The sequence below is a fragment of the Parathielavia appendiculata genome (genome assembly GCF_033297405.1).
Source record: "Parathielavia appendiculata strain CBS 731.68 unplaced genomic scaffold N657scaffold_3, whole genome shotgun sequence".
Taxonomy (NCBI): domain Eukaryota; kingdom Fungi; phylum Ascomycota; class Sordariomycetes; order Sordariales; family Chaetomiaceae; genus Parathielavia; species Parathielavia appendiculata.
The window spans coordinates 1,861,187-1,879,211 of NW_026944222.1; the positions used below are offsets into that span (position 1 = coordinate 1,861,187).

An 18,025-nucleotide genomic window follows, 5' to 3' on the forward strand; every position below is an offset into this window, starting at 1 on the left:
TGCCAATCCGTATTATCCACGTACGTAACGTTATATGTACGATATCGTATATAACCGACAGGCACTACAACGGCTTGGGGCGGCAGTTTCAGATACCGCGGTTTTCGCTGAGGAATCTGAACCAAGAGAGGACCGGGCGATCAAGAAAAGGAGATACCTGATCCGGGGAGGCCGTTGTTGGTTACAGCAGCCGCCGGAAACTAGTGTGCCTGCATCAGTAAGACCTACGTTACATTAGTCCTACTGTGTAAGTTGCGAGGCTAAAAGAGGTGGTCAGACAGTTCTTGCTGACACACTGCAGACGGCTGGTCATGGTATAAACGCCTATTCCACGGATGACATTGGAAGGTTGTCGCGATGCAGTCCCCCAGGCCGTCCATTGATGGCCAGTTTACACCTCGAATCGACTGCCGAGCTCGCACATGCAGCTGTCCTTCAGCCATTCCCCCATCCCGTTAAGTCCCTCTTTCCGGCAATCACCTCAAGTCTGTAAGGCCCAGGCGCCTATTGCACGTTTCGACGCTGTCGGGCTGCGTCTCGGGGGCTTGTTTCTCAAGAGTAGTTAGGTATCCAGGTAGTCGGGTCGAGCGAGACATGGATGGCTTCACCTGGGAGGAACGTTCATCAAATTCGGGAACACACCTAAACCCTGCGCCGGTACAGGATCTGGCTTCGAGCACCGTCTCAAGTGTCTCCTAGGGTTTCAACTGCGGACTGCTGCTGGCAGTCAGGCAATCAAAATTCCAGACTCTGACAGGACATGAGATGAAAGCAGTGGACTCCCATCACCTCAGCTTCCACAGTCAGGTTCCAAACAGGGATCGTTTCCTGACGCGGCTTGGCATTGAATGGACACTCGTCTGTAACCGCGCTGTCATTGGCTCCCGCGTAGCTCCTGTGCTGCCCCTGAACGCCCGGCTGAACCCCTGGCCTCAACTGTGGAGGCACCCTGCAAGTACAGCCCATTTCAGCGAGCAAGCCAACGTTCTCAGAACTGGTTGACGACAAGCCTCCAAAATGCACAGCCAATCCAGCGAACCGGCATCTGTGCATTTTTCGCATTCTTGAGCTCGCAGTCGGCCGAGGACACATAGCCGGTGTTGTGTCGATTGCACCCTGGTATCCACTGTGCATGCCTTCTCAGCTCAGACTATTTCTGGTCCGGATACAAGGTACAGATTGCGTTGCTGGATTTTGGCTGGCCGGCTCTTGCTCCAACCGCGCTGCGCCTAACGTTAACACGAAACTGTTCCTCTTTCTCAACAAACGCTCTCCGCCCGCCCTTCTGAGCCGCTCCTTTGACGACTTGGAAGAATACTTCCTCTTTCGCAGGAGTGAAAATCGGGCCCCGCTGCTTCATTGGGCTCGATTCGACAGTGTTTCAATTTCGGAGCTCTTTCTCGTTCCCATTCTCGTCGATCGCTCTTCGGTGGGAGACACGACCCGCACGAACGAACGAACCAGGCTCTCTAGTCGACGACTGCTACGCCGCTCTTTGTTTACTGTCCACCGCATCCTCCCCGCGTCGACACAAAACAGTCAGGCATAATACTTGGTGGAAGTTGAACTTGGGGAAGGAAGTTGTTCATTGGATGTCCTACTTCGGCGGTTTGACCGCCCAACGCCACATCCGCAGAAGTTGATGCCGTTGCGGCCTCGACCTCTTGCCTCGTAGTTGGCGCACTGTCGGCTGATTCACGAGCGCTGCACGCCCTCAAATCGTGCCAGTCATGGATGATTACTTGGAGAGTCCTATGGACGCGGACGACATCTTTCCCTGCAAGGGCTGCGGTGAGGTGTGTTCTGGAGCACTCGGAGCTTTGTTCTAGTCCTTGCTGACCATGTACTCCTGCAGATCCTAGAGGAAGGGAAGGCATTCGAACTTGGTATGTCTCGACTCAAACAAGACTGGTCGCGCGATGCTGTTACTGGAGGAGGTATTGAGACAGTGTACTAACCCAACCTCAGCCGGGAACCGGTGGCATCTTGACTGCTTCCGCTGCAATACCTGCAACACACTGCTCGACTCGGACGCGAACCTACTCCTCCTCGGCGATGGCTCACTTATCTGCAACAACTGCACCTACAGCTGCAGTGCCTGCGGGAATAAGATCGAGGATCTTGCCATCTTGACTGGTGATCAGGCTTTTTGCGCTACCTGCTTCCGCTGTAGGAACTGCAAGAGGAAGATAGAGAACTTGCGCTATGCCAGGACCTCCCATGGCATCTTCTGCATGAACTGCCACGAGTCCCTGATGGCGCGACGGCGAAAGAAGTCAAAGGCAGCTGCGCAGGCTAAACGGGAGAAGGATGCCTCCCCCATGATTACAGACAAATCGCTACCCGCCTTACCGCCAAATGCCGTGCCCCCCAACGCCTTCTCCAATGACCGCGTGACTCCCGACTCCGATACCCCGACCGAGCTCTCTCCGCGTCCTCGAGCCGCCTACGGCAGAGCCGAGTCCGCCTCCCGCAACGGCTCGAGGCCCGACCCTTCCCCTGAGCGGGCCCCAGAGCCGTCGAAGGAGTCCTCCTCCCTTGCACCATCCGCCCCAAGCTACAGGCACAACCGCAGCTCGGCCATTTTCGCAGGAGAACTCAGTAGTGGCGACGGTGACGGTGGCTTTTTCATCCCCGTCGCCCTCGACCCTAGCCCAGCACCGGCATTGACCCCACAATCCATGTCGGAAGCATTTACCGACTCCAGCAGGAGAAATCAGGATAGGGACTATTTCAGCTCGCCGAAGCCCGCCGCGGAGAAGCGGACCGATTCGCAGGCCTCAACGCCTCACATCGCGTTTCAGGAAAAGGGGAGACAGCCATCGTCGGATTATGAGGTTCCTCAGCAGGACCGACCGGCTCGGAAACTTTCCAAGAGGAACGGAAACTCCCGTGCTTCGCCCACTGCTGAGGAAGGGAAAATTTCTAGTATGAAGACTCAGCCCAACGACGAGTTCAAGCTCCAAGATGCTCCCAAGAGCAAGAGGTCGGGGAATTCCAGGGATTCTAGGAGCAACTCCTTGTCCGGCAATTTGCCGGACACATCTGTTCCCGCCAAAGCACCCCCAGCTCCTCCCCGAAATAGAGAGCCCCTCTCAAACGCTACAGATAGCGATGTGTCACGCCAGTCCGGGACAGGAGACAAGGCGCCCCCGCCGAGACCTCAGGACCCTCGTCGGAGAGATGACGATACTGTCCGGCCCTCGTTAGACTCGATGACATCTGGCCGACCAGAAGTCCTTACCACACAATCACCTATTGTGAGGAAGGAGTTGCCTCAAAGTCAGTCGCGGAACGGTGAGTTACTAATACCCGGGTATACTGGAGGAAAGGGGAGCGGACTGACAATTATGGAACCAGTGAATGGGAACGAACCTACTCTACCGCCGCGTCCTAGCATACCCGAGACTAAACTGAGCGACACGTACATGCAACCCAGGGCGCCACCCCAGCCCCCAACACAGAACCCCAAGGAACCCACGACCTCGGGTGTTGAAGTGCCGGGTCCAAAGCTGTCACCCAAATTACCACGATGGAGTTCCGGCGGGGAGTTTACCTTGGACGAGGATATGGCTAGGATACTGGGTACCGACGAGGGCTCGTCATCGATCCTACGGCGGGTGTCGAATGCGGTCCGACATGGCCGGAATAACAGCGCTGAAGTAGGTAACCACTATGCGAGGCTCGGTCATAGTAGGAGTGTGAGCGAGACGACCAGGGGAACCGCGTCCCCCCGCTGGCCGAGGACGCCGATTGCTGAGGATCCGAGCGGCGCCCACGACATCAGCAGCCCCCTCTCGCTCTCTGGAAGCGCGCAGGAGGACCCGGCCTTCCTGAAACGGCAACTAAGGAGCTCCGAGCAGCGTGTGGCGGAGCTCGAGCGGCAGTTCAACACGGAGAAGGATCTGCAGAGCCTGAACAAAAAGCTTGTTGAGAAGAGGAAGACGGTCTCGGTGTTGGACACTCAGACCGAGATCATGATTCGCCAGATCGAGGTACTTGCTGGGTACGTGGAGCGAGCCAAGAAGACCAACCAGCCCATCGATCCTCGTGAGCTGGAAGAGTCGGCGATCAAGGAGTTTGTGCAAAAGCTGGACAAGGTCAAGCAGAGCATGGCGGCAGCGATCGAGCAGCTCCATGCCGAGCGCGACGAGCTCCTGGAGGAAAAGGCCCAGGCGCTTGCCGACCGAGACCGAGCGCTGCTCGAGTTTGAGCAGCTGTCTTCCAAGAACGCGCAGCTTGCCGATATGAACAACGACCTGACGCACCAGATCCAGGAGAGGTTCAAGCAACAAATCGGCAATGGCGACCTAAGGATGCCTTCCAGCGGCCTGGGCATCTACGGCCATGCGAAGGGCGTATCGTCTGCATCGGTCAACCTGGATTCGGCCAGTATGCAAACGGGCACTACCTTGGTCGGTCCCGATGCGGAGGACACGGTTGTGGAGGGACCCACGGTTGTCAACATTCGCAAAGGTCAGGTGAAGAAGTTCAACTGGAAGAAAGGCTCCAGCAAAGTGGCGCACAACATCTCGAAGGGCATCAACCGGGCAGCAGGCGCATTCCAACAACAGGAGCAGACCCGGCCGGCCCAGGGGCTGACGGGCGACAGCATCGGGCTCCCTTATAACATGACAGTTGCCCAGATCGAGTCCCCGGTAATGATGGGCCCTTCGGGCGGGCCCAATCGGGCAGCGACCGAAAACACGCGGCAAGGATTCGGCTTCTTCAGCAAGAAACAACCCAACGTTCCCAAATCGACGTCTGTCACGAATGTGTCGGCCAGCCCAGCCCCCGCGGAAGCGCCCAGCACGCTGTTCGGGTCGGAGCTCGTCGAGCGCGCCGACTACGAGCGGCGCCAGATCCCTAGCGTGGTGACGCGCTGCATTGAGGAGGTGGAGCTGCGCGGCATGGACGTCGAGGGCATCTACCGCAAGACGGGCGGCAATTCCCTCGTCAAGTCGATCCAGGAGGGGTTCGAAAAGACAGAGGACTACGACATCTCGGACCCGTCGCTGGATATCACGGCCGTAACGAGCGTGCTGAAACAGTACTTCCGCAAGCTGCCCACGCCGCTGCTCACGTTTGAGATTTATGATCGGATATTGGAATCCAATAGTAAGTTGGCCATTCAATCTATTATGAGAGTTGATTTTTTGGTATTGACCATGCCTGTTTTGCAGTGATACAAAACGAGATGGAGCGGTGCGCTCACATGAGAAAGACGATCAACATGCTCCCGCCCAAGCACCGCGACTGCCTCGAGTTTCTTATGTTCCACCTCGCCCGGGTGGCGAGCCGAGAGCGAGAGAACTTGGTAAGTCAGCCCCCGATTTCGTGAGGTTTCTGTGTATGGCTCTGACCACTTTTGTGTTCAAGATGTCGCCCAAGAACCTGGCCGTCGTTTTCGCGCCGACCATCATGCGCGACCACAGCCTCGAGAGGGAGATGACGGACATGCATGCGAAGAATGTGGCGGTGCAGTTCTTGATCGAGAACAGCCATGTCATCTTTGGCGACGCATGACCCTAGCACAAAGCGTGCTGATTGGTGGATCGAAGTAAAGAGGGCGAAAATGAGAGACACGGTTCGTTGTTGTCGACTTGAATGAATAAGATGTTGCTTGCTTGCTTGCTTTTTTTTTTTTGTTGGCGATTTGCATATACCTTTTTGTTTGAGACGTGCAGTGATCCTCTATGCTTGTTGAAGGCTTGGTTGCTTGGTGGACATGAGTGTCTGTTGATGGAGGTGGGACTTGCATTTTGGTACAGATTTTCCTGTTCGCTCTATTTTCTTTGCACGCCCGGCATTAGGCAAGAGACGCCTCTATTTCTGATCGCTTTCTTCACTTCCTTGCACCGAGTTCGATATCCTGCTCTCTTGGGCATGCGGAATGGGAGAGCTTTTGAAGAGCTGGAGGGGTGGTTGCGGGGGTTATTTTTCAACAGGCGTTCATTTGTTCACGGTGACTGAACTCATCTGTCATGGTTTTTTGTCTGAGCAACAAGGAATAGATCTTAGCTGAAAATTTCAGCTGAGCAGCTGAGCTTGAAAGTCTGACCATTCACTGTTTTGACATTGAGCATGTGCCGCAACCAAATTTATTCGCAGGTGTGTGGTTCCAAACTGTCTTTCTGGTCTGCTCCTGCCTCATTCCTCTTCGTCTGCCATCCCCGTTCCCTTACGAACCAGGGACAGGGCCAGAGGGGGTATCATCGTAAAACCACCATTAATACCATTCCCGCCCTCCATCCGTAGACAAAGTGGGTGTCAAATCTAAACCCGCCCCATAATCTTCTTGACCCTTTCCAGCAAGATCTTACTTTCCCGCCCGACCTTGGGCTTGCCGTCCTTCCCGGGCGCCTTGGCTTTCGCCATGGCCTTGCGGTACCGCTCCCGCTCGGTGATGCGCTGCTGGCGCTCCCGCTCGCGGCTGGCAAACTCGGCGGCGCGCTCCTCGGCTTCCTTCTTGGCGCGCTCGGCGGCCGCGAGCTCCTTGGTATAGTAGTCTGGTCGCCTTGGCTTGCGTGGTCGTCTCTGGGCGAGTTGTTGTGATTGTCCTAGTTGTTCTGGTCGGTTGGGGAAGGAGGGGTTGGTGTTTGGGGTCGGGTTCGGTTTGGCGTTAAGTTCGGGAGAAGAGTCGAGCATGGCTTGGCGCTCAGGGTGGATTTGCTGTGAATTGGAGGCAGTTTGGCCATCATTTTGGGGGTCTGAGTGGGCGTTGGCCTCGTGTTGGTGCTCGTTTGACGTTATTGTTGGCGCGGCTTGTTGCTGGAGCTCGGCCTTGATTTTGGCGTATTGCTTCTTGACTTTGGCCTTAATGATGAGTTCTTTCTTTATCTTGGTCACTGCAGGCGTGGCCAGTCAGCTGTGATCAATATGATGGATGGCAATTCTTGAGGCACAGGACTACCTACCCTTGCGCCGCCAGGGCCCGTCCGGGAGGTTCTCGGGACCAACACGGAATCCATGTTTCGCCTTCTTGGCTTTCCTGGCATCAACTGGCGCAGGTGATGCGCCTGGATCGGGACTGGCATCTTCGTCACGAGGGCGCTTCGAAGGCATGGTTGCAGGTGTTGTCGACTGTTGGACAATTTGGATCGCTTTGTCTGCTAGTGAGACCCAACTGTTCCTTGGTTGAGGTTCGTCTTCGTGGAAACTAATTTTGGTTCGTGTCGATAAGGGATCCGTTATCAGAGCGGGCGGTTAGACTCTTGGCCCACTCAGTAGATTGAAAGCACTGTGACGCTGAAACAGATCGTAAGCTCTGTCGGGCATCTCATTGAATCCAGCTGCATAACCCTACTACAGCCAGCTGTTCATGGGGAATGGGAGAAAATTTCTGTACGGATATCAAGTATTTATTGCAAGGTTACAGTACCTCCCATCGTTGGTATTATGCAATACAAACCCACCGCCATGACTTCAACTTCCTAAATTGTCTCCCCATCGACCAGATTATCCGTGTGATCTTTAGGTTGCCTATATCAAGTGAACTAGGGTGGTGTTTCGGTATTGAATTATTTTCAGATGTGATTAAGACTATGCAGACTTGAATGGAAAAACCCGTAACGTTAATAACCTCATAGGTGCGCATCATCACAACAAACAGGAAGTCCGTAACTGGGACTCTTGCATTGCCGGCCGTATGACGCAGCGTGCGTATGTACTATACATAATTGGGTCTGGTCTCACTGGTGGATGTTAAAAAAACACCCTGTGACCCTTGTCGGGTGTGCTGTCATGGCCAATGCAGCCACTTCCGACTCACAACCGAACCCTTCAACAAACTGCTCAAAGGGAAGAGCCCCTACGGCGTGTTTCTCCTTTGTACCTCAGGCCCAACTCCACCCGACTAGGCCCTAGCACAATCAAGAAGCCAGGTCTCAGCTCATACTGTGCTCACTGGGCGGTCATAACCGGATCGGATCGACTAAGATCCTTCCTTCTGTTTCTTCACCCAACCGCCAGCCGTTGGGTCTCATGTGACTGTGCGCCCGCCTCCCCCATAACCTGTACATCACACCCTCGAATGACGATTCGAACACTCTTTGCCCCTTTCAGAGGACAGTTGGTTGCTGTAGCGCTTCTTCACTCTGGGCGAATTGCCTGTCACGCCAAGAGGAGGCGGGCACATAGACAAGACGAGGCGAACCGTGAGCTGTCCCCGCTATGAGGAGTGGCCTAGACTCGAATGACATAAGGTGACAACATCTCGCTCATACTCGGCTCATCCGCCATCGCCATATTTCGATAGCCAACAAACCGAGATTGAGACAAAGCACATTTGGGGATACTTTTCCACGCCGGACCGTTTTCGTTGTAGCGGCCCGGCTGGGAACCCGCAACCGCCACATCAAGATGCCCATGTTTCGTGAAGACGGTATGCGGTCGAGGAACCCGGAACGCTCTGACTCACAATACCGTGATTCAGCCTCAATTCCGATACGGACTCCGCCTGGCAGTGCGGCATGGCTCACCCGACGCCTCTCAGAGGAGAGCAATCGGACCGAGCTGTGTGAAGGGCCCGTCCTCGAGAGCCCTCCCAGACCTCACACACCAAAACACACCATCCGTCATGCCGTCTCGGACCGAGCCGAGCTCATAGAGCGCCTAAAGAGAGGCGAGAGTCCTACTTGGATTCCTAACCGCCATGTACGTATCCGTCCCGCAGTCGCACTTCAAATTCTGACACATCATCAGCTTGAGTCTCTGCTCCATCAGGACAAGGCATCTTCGCCACCCAGGACCCCTCCGCCTGCTGCTCCAGCCTCTCCCGGCTTGCTGCCTCCTGGAAAAATAACCCCCGAGAAGCAAGACACAACCCTGTGCCATGAGGCCATCGACTCTCCGTTACAGAAGGGGCTGAACATTGAGCGTCCGCGATCAGCCCTGCACAGCGGCAACTTTACGCCAGTTGTGCTGTCTCCCAGTCCCAGGGCCTCTGTTGAACATGATACCGCTGCCGACATCGAGAACCCCTTCCACTCAGCTGGCCATGAGTGGATGGGTGCATCACCTCCGAGAGACTACGCACCCTTTAGCTTTACTCACGGAGGAGTCAGTTATAGAAGAGATGCGTTCAAATCCGGCCCTTCGTCCTTGAGCTCCTCGCTCTCGTCGAGTTTTGTCTACAAGCCGCCAACCAGCCCATTGGTCCAGTCCGAGAGCAACGATGAGCTGGACTTGGCAGTGCCGCTAAACAGCTTCAAGATCGACGCCAACAGCCCTTGTCAACCTCGTCGCCATACCCTCAATTTCTCCCACACTCCATTACCTGATACCGCAAGCCACAGACAATCAAGTCTTCGTCGCGAAGGCACATACCCATACCAGGCACACCAGCCGTGCCGGTCTCTCAGCTCCACGACCAACCTCTCCTTCGCTGCCACCTCGCCTCAGACGCCCGCGTTTCTCCGTCCCCGGCGGCCATCAATCGGCTCAGAAGCCTCCCCCTTGCAGCACGCATCTATGGTTGGGTCATACGAGGAAAGTATCCTTAGAGGTCGCATGTCTACGACTCCTTCTAAGCCCCTCGAATTCACCGCCCAGATTGGGGTCCTGGGCCTTGGGAAATGCAAGGCCGCCCTTCGCTGCCCGGCTCATGTGACACTGCCGTTCTCGGCCGTCTTCTACAACTACGCCAGCAACTTGTCGGCGGGAACTAAGATGGAGGATGGGCCTAGCCCCTATGTGGGACAAATCGACCTCGAAAACGGACTGCCAAACCCTGAGGAGGGGCAACGGCTAAGGAGAAAGCTGCAAACCCGGTACCAAGATCTCAACGGCGCCGTCGAAGAAACGACGTCCATCTTCGACAATCCGGCCGAAGGCTCCGACGGCGAGGGGACCTCCAGAGCAAGCAAACAGAAACGCTGCTCCAGATTGCCCAAGGCACCGCCTGGTGGGGCGTACCGGATCCCGGGGAAGGGACAGCTCCAGATCATCATCAAGAACCAAAACAAAACCGCCGTCAAACTCTTCCTCGTTCCCTACGACCTGGCCGGCATGGAACCCGGCACCAAAACCTTCATCCGTCAGCGCAGCTACTCGACGGGGCCCATTATTGAAGCGGAGGCGCCCGTTACCAAGGACGCGCCGATGGGATCAGACCGCCCTATGCTGCGTTACCTCATCCACCTGCACATCTGCTGTCCTTCCAAGGGCCGCTACTATTTGTACAAATCTATCCGGGTCGTCTTCGCCAACCGAGTCCCCGACGGCAAGGAGAGGCTCCGCAACGAGGTGACATACCCCGACCCGCGCTTCACCCCCTACAAGCCGATTCGCGTAATGCACCCTCCCTCAGGACCCAGCAGCAGCAACCACCACAACATGGCATTGCCCAGCGCGGCCGCGATAGCGCCAGAATGCGCCATTCGCAGGCGCAGCTCAGGCTTCTCTTTCAGCCATGGCCACCATCACCATCATCATCGTCCACCCCGTTCACCCCATCCGCCAGCACAAGCAGCACCAACAACAACAACAACAACAACAACAACAACAACAACAACAACAACAACAACAACAACAACAACAACAACAGCGATGCCAGGAGTGGAAATGACGGGTTTTTCCACTATCAGCATCCCTATTACACCCAGTAACAACAACACCAGCCTCCATCCTCCAGTGGAAATCTACGACAAGCTAAGCAAAGGCGACGCTGGCTACAGTGGCGGCATATTCAACCTCAACAGTGTCGACAATGACAACAATTCAAACTGCATCGGAAGCGCAACACAAAGCACAGTAGCCAAAGGACTTTTGTCCAAGAGGCTTCGCTCGCTGGACGTACAGCCGCAGCCGCAGCAACCTTGACCCTAAATAGGAGAAAAAAGAAGAAACAAAAAGAAGTGAGGATCAACGAGCTAGTTTGGGTACCAAGTGAGTGAGTCGAGTCAGTGCCATATTACCTACTCACTTACCTGACATATGTGGTATTATGGTGCACAAACTATGCTTGTTTACAAGTTACACATGGGATGTTGTCCAGAGGGATAAACCCTCACAATTTTGTATATGATAACACAACGGCATCTACCTTAGAGCAGGCTAGCAGTTTCAATTCCCAGATATTCATAAGCAAGAAGCAAACGTCATTTCGGAAAGCATACTACAAGCCGCGGACAACTGTTGATCAAACTTCGGTAATTCATGTCTACGTTACTACAAACAGGCCGAGCGCAACTAGGGCAAGATTTTGGTTGCCAATCCTCCATGGGCTTGGCTTTTCACCACCACCGTCCCTCCTGTTTCCTTCTTCCATGCTCCTGCGAGTCCATCGGCCGCCGGGAAACAACCACGGCGACTCGGCTCTTGTGATGCTGAGGGCACGAAGCAGCGAGTTAGACGCCAATCCGCAGGCGCTGTTTAGAGCTTGTCGTAGTACTGAGGACTTGTCAGCAACTGTGTTCGGTTCACAACAATTGGATCAAGACTTACGTTGTCGACGCCCGGAACCTCGACCTTGAGACCCTTGCGCTTGCGCATTTCTTGAACAACCTGGCCAACCTTGGAAGTACCATCCAGAGGAGAGCCGCCAGGAAGAACCTGCCAGTGGTCGAACACAGATTGGGGGAAGGCCTGGCCAGAGGTGGCCTGGCGGAGATCACCATTGAAGCCGAAAGACTCCATGACGGGCAGGTATGCCTTGATGTTGAAGAGAGGAGTGCCAGGACGCTGCTCCTCAGCAAAGACGTGACCTCTCCTGCGGGTAAGGACACCGTAGACGCCACCCATGGCCTGCTCAGGCACCTGGATTTCGACCAGGAAGACGGGCTCGAGAAGGGCGGGCTCAGCTAGGAGGGTCGAAGCATAGAGCACACGACGAGCAGTAGGAATGATTTGGCCACCACCACGGTGGATGGCATCGGCGTGCAGGGTAACATCGAGGATGTTGAAGCGGATCGAGCGCATGGGCTCCTCACCGACGGGACCTTCACGAGTGGCCCACTGGAAGCCAGAGACAACCGAGTCCTTGATTTCCTGGAGGTACTGAACGGCCTTGGTCTGGTCAACAAGCAAGTTGGCACCGTTGGTGTCAGGACCGAAGGCCCAGATCTTGCGGGCATCCGTGACGTCCCAGCCGAAGTCGTCAGCGAGGACACGGGCACGGGCCTTGAAATCGTCACGAGGAGTGATCTTGCCAGCCTCGATCTCCTTGGAGAGCTCCTCGTCCAACGGCTCAGCAACCATGTAGAGACGGTTGTGCTTGTTGGGCGACTTGGAAAGGGCGGTGATGCTAGACTTGGCAGTGACGGTCTCACGGTACTGGACGACGGGGTCCGAGATGATGAGGGGAACACCGGCGTGGTCCTCCTCGAGATCCTTCAAGCAAATCTCGAGGTGGAGCTCGCCAGCGCCTGCAACGACGTGCTCGCCAGACTCGTTGGTCATGGTCAGGACGCAAGGGTCGGACTTGGACAGGCGCTTAAGACCTTCGACGAGCTTGGGAAGATCTTGGGCGTTCTTGACCTGGACGGACCGCTGCACGACGGGGGAGACGGAGAACTTCATGACCTTCATGTTGTGGGCCGTCTCGCTGGTGGTGAGGGTACCGGACTTGAGCAGGAACTGGTCGATACCGACCAGGCCGACAATGTTACCGGCAGGCATGTCGTCGATGGGTTCGACCTTGCCGCCCATCATGAGGACGGTACGCTGGATGGCCTTGATGAAGAGATCCTCCTTCTTGCCGGGGGTGTAGTTGGGGCCCTGGATGCGGACCTTAAGACCCGAGCGGACGGTACCGGAGAAGACACGACCGAAGGCGTAGAAGCGGCCCTTATCGGAGGTCGGCACCATCTTGGAGACGTAGAGCATGAGGGGACCCTTCGGGTTGCAATCGCGGATGCTGATGGCAGCCTCATCATCGGGGGGACCCTCATACAGGGTCTCGGCACGGTACTTCTGAGCAGTAACCGGAGAGGGGAGGTGGAGAATCATCATCTCCAGCAGGCAGTCGGCGGCCGGGAGGAAAGTCCTCATGATAGCCTTGAGGAGCTGCTTGCCTTCCTTGTCGCGGTCCTCAGCAGGAAGCTTCAGGTTGAGCTTCTCGAGAAGGGTGGCGATCTCGTCCTTCTTGAAGTTCATGACAGCCGAGAAGATCTTGAAGATGGGGTCCAGGATGAACTGGCAGAAAGCACGCTCGAGCTGCTTGCCCTCATAGGTGCCGTTCTTGGTCCACTTCTTGGTGGTGGGGTTGAAGTAGTTGTCACCCTATGTCCTATTAGACGACACAAAATTCCGGGAGTACATGTAGGTGAGGCTACTCACCCAGAGACGCTCCATCATCTTGTTGCGGTCAACACCAAACTTCTTAGCGTACCGAGTAGCGAACTGGCGGATGGTGAAGGCCCAACCGTGGAGACCGGAGCCGAAAGCGACGGTGCCCTTGTCGGGATAGACCTGGACATCACCGAGGGCCTTGTCGAGGTAGGTCGAGATGATGACGTTGACCGACTCGATGGTACGGGAGAAGGACTGGTACAAGTCCTCCTTGGAGACCTGAAGCTCGAGGAGCGCACGGTCGACCTTGTTGATAATAACAACAGGCTTGATGCGCTCACCGAGCGCTTGCCGGAGCACAGTCTCGGTCTGGACGCACACGCCTTCGACAGTGTCGACGACGACGAGGGCACCGTCGGTGACACGGAGGGCGGCAGTAACCTCGGAAGAGAAGTCAACGTGACCGGGGGAGTCGATCAAGTTGATAAGGAAGTCCTTGCCTGTGTAGCGCCTTATTAGCTTTATCCTGCTGTTTTGGGGTCCGACAAGAATAGCGGCCTACCGTCCGACGCCTGTCCAACAATGTCCTTGAGATCCTCCTCATCGGGCAGGGTGCCGTAGAGGGAGATGGCGGTGGACTTGATGGTGATACCACGTTCTTGTTCGTCGGCGCGGGTATCTGTCGCGCGAGCCTCACCGGCCTTGCCGGACGAGATAATACCGGCCTTGGCCAGCAGAGAGTCGGTCAGAGTGGACTTGCCGTGATCGACGTGCGCAATGACGGACATGTTGCGCACGTTCGTGGGCTTGTCTGCGGCCGAGTAAGCATATTGCCTGGATGTGAGCACCCAACTGTCTGCCCGACTTACCCATCAAGGCACGGATCTCCTCGATCGTGAAGCTATCGAGCAACGATTGTTAATACCATCATCTGCCATCGCCGTCGGGCGTGTGCCTTATCTCCGGGAGGGGTAGTGAAGCTCAAGCCCGCGCATCGTGAACGGGCGACGATGCAAACAAGCAGCTCGACTTAGGAGGAACGACACGACGGCAGGGGGTCCGTGGAGGACTTACTTGACCATTTTGGCGGTATTGACGGTGACCTGCTAAAATGGGATTTGATATGGTGATGGAGGTTTGGTGAAGAATCTCGGCAAATTTTCCTCTTCACAAGATAGTAGGCTGAATAAAAGGTTGGGCGAACCCGAGAGCTGACCAGGGTTCCCGCAGTCCTCCTCAGTGGATCTTAGCTATCAGCCCCAGACCGATAGCGAGGAACAAGAGAAGGCTGGTGAGAAGAAAGGCGTCAAGTCAAGGACAGGTGGAATTGGGAAAGCCAGCTGTTCCGAGTCCTTTATTGCGGTTTCGAGGGAGAGAAAAATGCGAGGGCAGCGGGGAGGAAGGAGGGGTAAAAGCCATGGTGGGGCACCGCATCGTTGATTTACAGCCCGTCCATTGGCCCCTTCTCGACTTGTGCGTCGGCTGATGCAACTGACCACGGCGAGGGTCAAGCCCTGTTTTTGCCCCTCCTGCCAATCCGGGCTGAAGAAAAGGGAACCCCGCGACAGTGAAGTTTTGCCCATGAACGTACCTCGTTTTTGAAAACTGAACTGCAGATTCAATCTCACAAATCAAAACCAAAAAATAGTCCGAATAATGTGGATGCACCAGACTACAGCAGCAGTTGCCTGAGGGCTTTCTTAAGCTGAGACCTAGAGTTGCTGAAGCTCTTGCGCGCACCGACTGTGGTGGGAGCTTGGGCCCGCTCATTGACGTAGTAGAGAGCCTGGAATTGGCCCCTCCGTCGCTGTGTCATAATTGCTGTCTCAGCACCGGGCAGCCCACTGGATCGAGAGTGAGCCATGCGGCGACAGAAGAACCGACTTTGCTCATACGCCGTCTACCAAGCAGTTGACCAACATGCTGGACGACGCACTTGCTGGGAAGTTCGCTCGCCTTTGGCAACACGAGCACTGATTGTTAAACCAAGGGACTGTGCTGGCAACGAAACACCCGGAATGTGTACTCGTCAGGGCTGCAAAATCGCCGATCCAACAACTAGGAAGGCCCGACGAGCACCTGCCAATGATGGCGGCTTCTTGCTTGATGAGAGATCGCTGAACCTGCTAGATATGAAAACATCTGCTAAGCAATCAAGTGCCTCTACATACAACCACGCGCCGTTACCGTACCTCAGGTCTCCCGAACGAGAAACTCCGGAGCAATGCTCAACTGACGTACACTCACCCACCATGACCCTCCTGAAACTGAAGGGGGTATCAAAGGTTATCCGAACAACGCCCGACACTCATAAAGAATGAAGCCGTGAATCGTGGCCACGATGGTCACCTTCCCCAAACGTTCCGAAACTCGTCCTCCCCTTCAACCGCGTCGTAGTTGGGGCTGCTTGTCTTGCGATTCATCCTCCTCTCCTCCTCCTCTCCTTCCCAGTGCTCTGATCCCTCCCGTGTCACGCCGTCATCATCTTGCGCCGTGTGAGGCCGCCGGCTTGACCGAGCAGACTCCTGGTGAGGCTTGTGCGGTCCGCTGTCTGTATCAACCTTGAAGTCATCGGTTGTTATTTCTGTGTGTGTCCCCACAGTCGGACCATAGGCGATCTCAAGTGGGTCCATGCCCGTCTCGTGAGTCGAGCTGGGACGTCGGGCATCGGAAAGATCCTTCTTCTTGCCCTTCTTGTCTCCCACCCCTGCTTGGGGGCCTTCTGGGGCCTCCTTTTTTCGTCGTCCGAGCGGTGCATCGGGATTGAGGGTGGGCACCGAGCTTGATGAGGAGCGGTTGGAGAAGCGACCGGTAGGTGTGTGCTGGTATAGGCTGGGGTGCGGCGACATATACCGCGCACTCGCTGGCTCACTTACGGTGATGACGGGGTACTATATAGGTACAAATGTCAGCGGATTGAACGAGAGGAAGAAGAGAAAGGGAGACTCACATTCCAGTCGCCAAACTCGAGCTTCCTGGCGCTATCATACAGAAGCTCCTCGTCAGGGTCGAGAACGAGCTCATCAAGGCTATTGGTGTGCGGCGAGAGCGACCCGTTCCTTCTGCTAGGTCCTCCATTGGCCCCCAAAAGCGGCGTTGTCTGGTTGATCTCGTCCGGCCTTGGTATCCAGTACTTCCCTTTACCTCCTCGTTCGTATCGCATTCCATCCTTTATACGAGCTAATCGTGACCGAGAGGCCTCATGGGCCATGATCTTATCTCCTGAGTCGAAAATGCGATAGCCATACTTGTCACCCTTGAAAGTCTCCTTTGAATCCTGAATAAGGTCGAGAATTCCGAAGGCGTCCCTGGCTGCGTATAATACGGGCATCCGGGCCGAGGCGATCCGATTGTCAGCGAAGTCATGCCACGAGAAGGCATACCAATGAGCAACAGCAAATGCCGGCATCTCGACGCAAATCAAGAAATCTTGAATGGCTGCCGCAAGGTTATCTGGGGTGTAACCTTCAACTTGATCAGGGATGGCGCCAAGCCAGACGAGGATGGACAATAAGAAGCCTTGCCAGTACGAGGCAAAGATGACGAGCTTGACGCAAAGGAACTTTGGAACCGGCCGGAAGGGTTTCAGGTCATTGTGCATGCAAGCCCAAAACATCCCCAACGAGTAGAGACTGACGGTGACGCTGATGTTGTAGATGATGCCGCTCCAGAAGTAGCCCGACTTAAGCCCGATGTAGCCCTCTTGATATGTACCCGCAGCCTTCATGATAATGGCGGCGAGGGAGAGTATTGGCTTCAGCCACGCGTACTGCAGGATACCGCGTTTGATTGCGAGGAAGGTATGGGGGTCGGATATGTCGACTCGGGGAAGGATGTGGTTCAGCGGCCAGAGGTGGTTAACCGGTTCGCGGCCGTGTGTCATGATGATGAGAGCTCGCTCACCGCCAAGGTAGTTGATCAATAGCTGGAAAAAGGTGTATATTGTGAAGGCCTAGAAAGATGAGTTTCACGCCGACAATTACTTCGGTCACATGCAGGGCGTACCTCATAGACGTCCCGTATAGGGTTGAGGATGTCGGCTGCTGTGCGGGAGACCATGCTGGTCCATGACGAGACCGAGTATATGGGAACCCTAGACACACTCAGCACTCCTCACTCGAGATCGAAGCTGATAGCCGTACATGAGCAGAATGCGAACCACATATCGTTGCAGCAACGGTTTCCGGTAGTTCTTGCTGTCGTTCTCGTGTGAGTAAGTTATCACAGGGACGGAAACCGTAGGAATCTTACGTCTGTAGCCATATTGACCTGTAACACAACATGATCAGCACGTCTGCAACCAAGCACTGGTTGGCCTAGAAAAGGAGTTCCATACACAGTGGAGAGCAGCGTCGCGGCGAGGGACGCTACACCAGCGATCACGGTCGCTGCTGCCTCGAACTTCTGGCCGGTGCCTCCCGTCATCCTCACAGGCAGGCCGGTACCATAACAGTGCAGCAGTTATTTCCTTTTCAAGAAGCCGCCATCAGGCTGCGCAGACGTCTCGTTGATAAGACGGGACTTCGGTCGGTACACCGGACGCCGCGTGTTGGGTCGGTTGCTGATGACGACGACAATTCGGACAATGTGGATCGTGGGACGGTCACCCGACAAGGGTGCGCGCCCCAAAGACCGGGCCCATCGTTCAAGGGCGGAAACCAATCCCGATTGCAGCCGCTGCTAAAGTGGGGTTCCAAAAGTCTGTTACCATCCCATCCTGAATCCCCAACCACTCAAATTACCCAGCGCTGGTACTTCTGACTTAACAAATCATAACTTAATATACAAAAATCCA

The 18,025-nt window shown here is 55.4% G+C and overlaps 6 protein-coding genes across 6 annotated transcripts; 3 read left to right on the plus strand and 3 right to left on the minus strand.

The window, feature by feature from the left end:
• Positions 1 to 997: 997 nt before the first annotated feature.
• On the plus strand, positions 998 to 1,879 carry N657DRAFT_292382 (uncharacterized protein). Its single transcript, XM_062786642.1, has 2 exons — positions 998 to 1,798; positions 1,856 to 1,879. Exon 1 carries the CDS (start codon positions 1,133 to 1,135, stop codon positions 1,547 to 1,549), a length of 417 nt encoding a protein of 138 aa, XP_062649873.1. The 5' UTR covers positions 998 to 1,132; the 3' UTR covers positions 1,550 to 1,798; positions 1,856 to 1,879.
• On the plus strand, positions 1,731 to 5,526 carry N657DRAFT_679100 (RhoGAP-domain-containing protein; the record flags this gene model as incomplete). The annotated part of the gene is made up of 6 exons (XM_062796144.1): positions 1,731 to 1,796; positions 1,856 to 1,886; positions 1,969 to 3,297; positions 3,361 to 5,118; positions 5,184 to 5,317; positions 5,380 to 5,526. 6 exons carry the CDS (start codon positions 1,731 to 1,733, stop codon positions 5,524 to 5,526), a joined length of 3,465 nt encoding a protein of 1,154 aa, XP_062649874.1.
• A 468-nt stretch (positions 5,527 to 5,994) lies between these two features.
• N657DRAFT_642875 (uncharacterized protein) lies at positions 5,995 to 7,322 on the minus strand. The gene is made up of 2 exons (XM_062792430.1): positions 6,918 to 7,322; positions 5,995 to 6,848 (listed from the first exon to the last, which is right to left on the minus strand). The coding sequence occupies exons 1-2, from the start codon at positions 7,063 to 7,065 to the stop codon at positions 6,277 to 6,279; spliced, it is 720 nt and encodes a 239-aa protein (XP_062649875.1). The 5' UTR covers positions 7,066 to 7,322; the 3' UTR covers positions 5,995 to 6,276.
• Positions 7,323 to 8,361: 1,039 nt separating this feature from the next.
• On the plus strand, positions 8,362 to 10,821 carry N657DRAFT_569450 (uncharacterized protein; the record flags this gene model as incomplete). The annotated part of the gene is made up of 2 exons (XM_062788665.1): positions 8,362 to 8,655; positions 8,704 to 10,821. 2 exons carry the CDS (start codon positions 8,362 to 8,364, stop codon positions 10,819 to 10,821), a joined length of 2,412 nt encoding a protein of 803 aa, XP_062649876.1.
• A 325-nt stretch (positions 10,822 to 11,146) lies between these two features.
• On the minus strand, positions 11,147 to 14,552 carry N657DRAFT_642877 (P-loop containing nucleoside triphosphate hydrolase protein). Its single transcript, XM_062792431.1, has 6 exons — positions 14,305 to 14,552; positions 14,100 to 14,131; positions 13,793 to 14,041; positions 13,279 to 13,730; positions 11,446 to 13,221; positions 11,147 to 11,391 (listed from the first exon to the last, which is right to left on the minus strand). The coding sequence occupies exons 1-6, from the start codon at positions 14,310 to 14,312 to the stop codon at positions 11,374 to 11,376; spliced, it is 2,535 nt and encodes an 844-aa protein (XP_062649877.1). The 5' UTR covers positions 14,313 to 14,552; the 3' UTR covers positions 11,147 to 11,373.
• Positions 14,553 to 15,575: 1,023 nt separating this feature from the next.
• Positions 15,576 to 17,655, minus strand: N657DRAFT_569387 (DUF300-domain-containing protein; the record flags this gene model as incomplete). The annotated part of the gene is made up of 6 exons (XM_062788660.1): positions 15,576 to 16,121; positions 16,181 to 17,182; positions 17,236 to 17,323; positions 17,373 to 17,426; positions 17,482 to 17,499; positions 17,567 to 17,655. The coding sequence occupies 6 exons, from the start codon at positions 17,653 to 17,655 to the stop codon at positions 15,576 to 15,578; spliced, it is 1,797 nt and encodes a 598-aa protein (XP_062649878.1).
• Positions 17,656 to 18,025: the final 370 nt, after the last annotated feature.

Coding starts and splice junctions, on each gene's coding strand:
- N657DRAFT_642875 (XM_062792430.1), bottom strand. CDS start 7,065: ATGCCTTCGAAGCGCCCTCGTGACGAAGATGCCAGTCCCGATCCAGGC. Junction 6,849..6,917: donor CGGGCCCTGGCGGCGCAAGG/GTAGGTAGTCCT, acceptor CCACGCCTGCAG/TGACCAAGATAAAGAAAGAA.
- N657DRAFT_642877 (XM_062792431.1), bottom strand. Junction 14,042..14,099: donor GGAGATCCGTGCCTTGATGG/GTAAGTCGGGCA, acceptor ACTCGGCCGCAG/ACAAGCCCACGAACGTGCGC. Junction 13,222..13,278: donor AGATGATGGAGCGTCTCTGG/GTGAGTAGCCTC, acceptor AATAGGACATAG/GGTGACAACTACTTCAACCC.
- N657DRAFT_292382 (XM_062786642.1), top strand. CDS start 1,133: ATGCCTTCTCAGCTCAGACTATTTCTGGTCCGGATACAAGGTACAGAT.